This window comes from Cannabis sativa, chromosome 1 (assembly GCF_029168945.1).
Source record: "Cannabis sativa cultivar Pink pepper isolate KNU-18-1 chromosome 1, ASM2916894v1, whole genome shotgun sequence".
NCBI lineage: Eukaryota > Viridiplantae > Streptophyta > Magnoliopsida > Rosales > Cannabaceae > Cannabis > Cannabis sativa.
This window is the reverse complement of record NC_083601.1, coordinates 37,917,962-37,922,471: the sequence shown is the minus strand read 5'-3', so window position 1 is coordinate 37,922,471 and position 4,510 is coordinate 37,917,962. Positions and strand designations below refer to the sequence as shown.

The following is a 4,510-nucleotide window of genomic DNA, read 5'->3' as shown; positions in this document are numbered from 1 at the left end:
TGTTCAAAATTTCTTTGCTACTGGAGATTTCGAAGAAGGCTGTGGTACTGCTAACATAGTCTTGATCCCGAAAAATAGGAAGCCAGAGGATATGACACAGCTTCGGCCGATTGCTTTATGCAATGTTTCCTACAAAATCATCACAAAAGTGATTGCCAACCGTATGAAGCCTTTTATGAATAATATTGTTGCTGAAAATCAAAGCGCTTTTATTCCTGGAAGGCTTATATCGGATAATATTCTGATATCTTTTGAAGTGCTTCACTACTTAAAAAGAAAGCGGAAAGGCAAGGAGGGTTTTATGGCACTCAAACTCGACATGAGCAAGGCTTACGACAGAATAGAATGGTCTTTCCTTGAGTCTATGCTTCGGAAATTGGGTTTTGAGGATTGGTGGACTCGGCTGCTACTGAAATGTGTGTCTTCAGCTCGTTATACGGTGGTTCATGGGAGTCATGAGGTGGGGCCAATAGTTCCTTCTCGGGGCATAAGACAGGGAGATCCCTTATCACCATATCTGTTTATCCTGTGTGCTGAGGGATTATCTGCGTTACTCCGCCGATATGAAAACAGAGGTTTATTACATGGTTGTAAAGTGGCAAATGGAGCGCCGAGAATTTCGCATATGCTGTTCGCTGATGACAGCTATCTCTACTGCAAGGCCACTCAGACTGAGGCAACGAGAATTCAGGAAATTTTGAGGAAATTTGAATCGGCATCCGGACAGAAAGTCAATTATTCCAAATCCTCAATTTTTTTCAGCACAAACACAACGCTTACAGCCCGTGAAGACATAAGTAATTTACTTGGCATGGCTATAGCGGGAGTCAATAGTTTGTACCTAGGCTTGCCTAGTACTATGTCCCGCAACAAGTCGGCTGTTCTGGGTTATTTGAAGGAAAGAGTTCGCAAACGCATTCAAGGCTGGGAAACCAAATTCCTGTCACGTGCTGGGAAAGAAATACTCATCAAGACAGTTGCTCAATCCCTCCCTAGCTATGCGATGAGCGTTTTCTTGCTTCCTCTTGACATCACCCGGGAGATGGAGAAGATTATGACAAAGTTTTGGTGGCAATCTTCTGAAAAGACGGGTAAAGGAATTCATTGGCTATCCTGGGATAGGCTGTGCAAGCATAAGAGAAAAGGTGGAATGGGCTTTCGACACCTTAGAGATTTCAACTTGGCATTACTTGGAAAGCAAGGGTGGAGACTAATATCACAACCGGATTCTTTGGTTACAAAAATTTTTAAAGCCAGGTACTTCCCAAACAACACTTATCTCAACTCGGAACTAGGTAGTAATCCTAGTTTCGTATGGCGTAGCGTATGGGAAGCAAAGCAATTGGTTAACAAAGGACTCCGCTGGTGTGTAGGGAATGGTAAGGACATCAATGTTCTTGGAGAACCTTGGCTGCCTAGCATGGAGAACCCCTTTATCACTTCATATCATCCTAGTCTTGTTCATGCTAAAGTTCAAAACTTGCTGAAAGTGGATGGTACAGGGTGGGATATAGAGTTACTGAGAGATTTTTTTGATGATCGTGAAGTAAAGCTCATAACAAATATTCCTTTGCAACCCACTGTAACCGAAGACAAGTTGATATGGGCTGCTGAAAATTCAGGTATTTACTCAGTAAAAAGTGCCTACCATTTACTTCAACAATCTAATGGCAGTTGGGACAACAATGAAGATGATGTGTCTAAATTCTGGGCTTCACTTTGGAAACTAAAAATTCCACCAAAGATCACAAATACCATGTGGAGAGCTGCTAAGAATTGTCTTCCTACACTCTGTCTACTACAAACAAAAAAGGTAAATGTTTCTTCCCTCTGCCCTGTTTGTAACATTGAAGAAGAGACAGTCCTCCATGCTTTAGTCACCTGCTCCAGCATCAAAATGGTATGGAACAGAGAGGGAATTGGAACAAATGCGCTGCCAACTACCAGTACTTTTTTGGACTGGTGTATAGGGGTTTTTTCTGGTGCAGACTCAAAAAAAAGGGGTCTGATTTCAGCTCTTTGTTGGGCAATTTGGCAAGCTCGAAATGATTATGTTTGGCAAAAAAAGGTGGTTGGGGTTGAAGGAATTGTTGTGTTAGCTAAAGGTTATCTTGATCAATGGATAAATGCTCAAAGCTCTCGTATTGAGACATCATGGTCTGGCTTTCAGATGGGTGATGGGGTTGAGCAATGGTCCGCTCCAAATGTAAATAGTATCAAGATCAATGTTGACGCGGCTCTTTTTGAAGGAGGAAATAGTTATGGGATTGGATTGGTGGTACGGGATCACCATGGATTCTTATTGGAAGGCCGAACTAATTTTTTTATGGGAGCTACTACACCAGAAATTGCAGAAGCAATTGGGATTCGAGAAGCCTTGAGTTGGATAAAAGAAAAGAATTGGCATAAGGCGATCATTGAAACTGATTGCTTGACGGTTGTGCAAGCCATTCGAAGCTCAATCCAAATGATATCTTTGTTTGGACAAATCATTACTGAATGTAAACAACTCTACCTTGAGTTAAGAAATGTTTCTATTATCTTTGTTAAACGATCAGCTAATGTGGTAGCTCATAACTTTGCTAGAGCTTCTATATTATATCCTGGTTGTCGTTTCGATATGGAGTCTGTTCCTATCGATTTGTTACCCTGTTTGGTAACGGAATTTGTTGGTTAATAAAATTTATTTTCCATTCAAAAAAAAAATAATTTAGTTACTTAAGATTTAAAACAGAAATTTTTTTTTTTTATAATTAGACATATTATGAGGTATGATAATTGAATAGTCTAATTAAGTGAACAAACAAATACACAAATCTGTATAATTAGCTACAATTACAACCAATTCAAATTCTTGTTGGCCTTAAAAGTTCTTCTTAGGTAAAGTTTCTTTTATATGATCAATGTAGTAAGTTAATTTTATTAAAAAAAAAAAGAATTATTTCACAAATACATAAAAATAATAAAATATTATAAAATTACAGTTTTCACGAAATTTTAAATATTTTTGCAATTTTTTTGATTTTATTTACAAAAATACGGTCTTTTATGTTGTATTCTTGTTAATTTGTTGTTGATTTTTTATTATTTGTATGCTATTTTTTTGTTGTTATTTTAATGTTATTTTCATACTAATTTGATGTAGTTTTTTTTTTTTGTTGATTTTGTATTATTTTTATTAAAAACAGTAAAAAAAAAAGTAAATAATGGTACATAAGTAATTATTTCAACCAAAAAAAAAATTATATTTATTTTAGAAATTATAGTCCTATTGCTATTTTTTTTTTTTTTGAAGGAAGTCCTCTTGCTATTTATTAATAGAGTTTTCTCTCTCCCGCACAGACTGACAAAACAAACCATATATATCAGTGTAGAGATTTATCGATCATAAACTAATCAACGGATAACAATGGCCGACTCTGTAGACACTTTGCAGTTCCTCAAACTCGTTCCCAGCCCAGACGGCACTCTTACTCGCCCCGCTATCTTCCCCAACGTCCCTGCATCAGATGAGCCACACGATACAGCCGTCATCTCCAAAGATTTCCCTCTCAATTCCGCCACCGGAACCTTCCTCCGAGCTTTCAAGCCCAACCCCCTTCCGACGAGTCCCAATCTTCCCGTCATCCTCTACTTCCACGGCGGCGGCTTCATCGCCTTCAGCGCCACATCGCTCCCATACCACAAATCATGCGCCGACTCAGCGGTCCAGCTTCGCGCGCTTGTCCTATCACTCGAGTACCGTCTCGCTCCCGAACACCGTCTCCCAGCCGCCTACGACGACGCCGTAGAAGCTCTCCGCTGGATAGCCGCCGTAGCGGGCGGCGTCTCAGCCGAGCCGTGGCTTAGCGAGTGTGCCGATTTCACCAAGTGTTTTGTGATGGGAAGTAGCGCTGGGGGGAATATGGTGTACCACGCGGGTTTACGTGCGCTCGATCTGGATCTGTCACCTATGGTGATCCGAGGGCTGTGGTTTAACCAACCTTTCTTCGGTGGGGTCCACAGGACGGAATCAGAGTTGTGTCACCTCAGCGATCATATATTGCCTTTGGCAGCCACCGACTTGATGTGGAACTTGGCTTTGCCCGAAGGCGCTGACCGTAATCATGAGTATTCTAATCCAACGGTCGCCAATTGTGGTGTTGGTGATGAGAGGATCAAACGGTTGCCGAGGAGTCTGGTAACTGGATACGGTGGGGATCCACTCGTTGATAGGCAGAAGGAGTTTGTGAAGTTACTCAAAAAGCGAGGGGTCCACGTAGAGACCCACTTCGAAGATGGTGGATTCCACGCTGCTGAGCTCTTTGAATCTGCCGAAGCTGAGAAGTTAAACGACGTCGTTAGCCGTTTCATTCGAAAGTCATGCCTCGTGAATCCATGATGATGCCCTCATTTTCCCAATTATATCAAGTTTTATTTTTGATCTTTCTCTTATGAATATGAGACAAATGAAAAATTATATATGAATCTATTAAATAAGAATATCAAGTTTTATACTTTTTGTTCTGAA

General features: G+C 40.4%; 1 protein-coding gene across 1 annotated transcript; it reads left to right on the top strand.

The window, feature by feature from the left end:
* The first annotated feature begins 3,151 nt into the window (after positions 1-3,151).
* LOC115704944 (probable carboxylesterase 8) lies at positions 3,152-4,510 on the top strand. The gene has a single exon (XM_030632162.2). It carries the CDS (start codon positions 3,410-3,412, stop codon positions 4,379-4,381), a length of 972 nt encoding a protein of 323 aa, XP_030488022.2. The 5' UTR covers positions 3,152-3,409; the 3' UTR covers positions 4,382-4,510.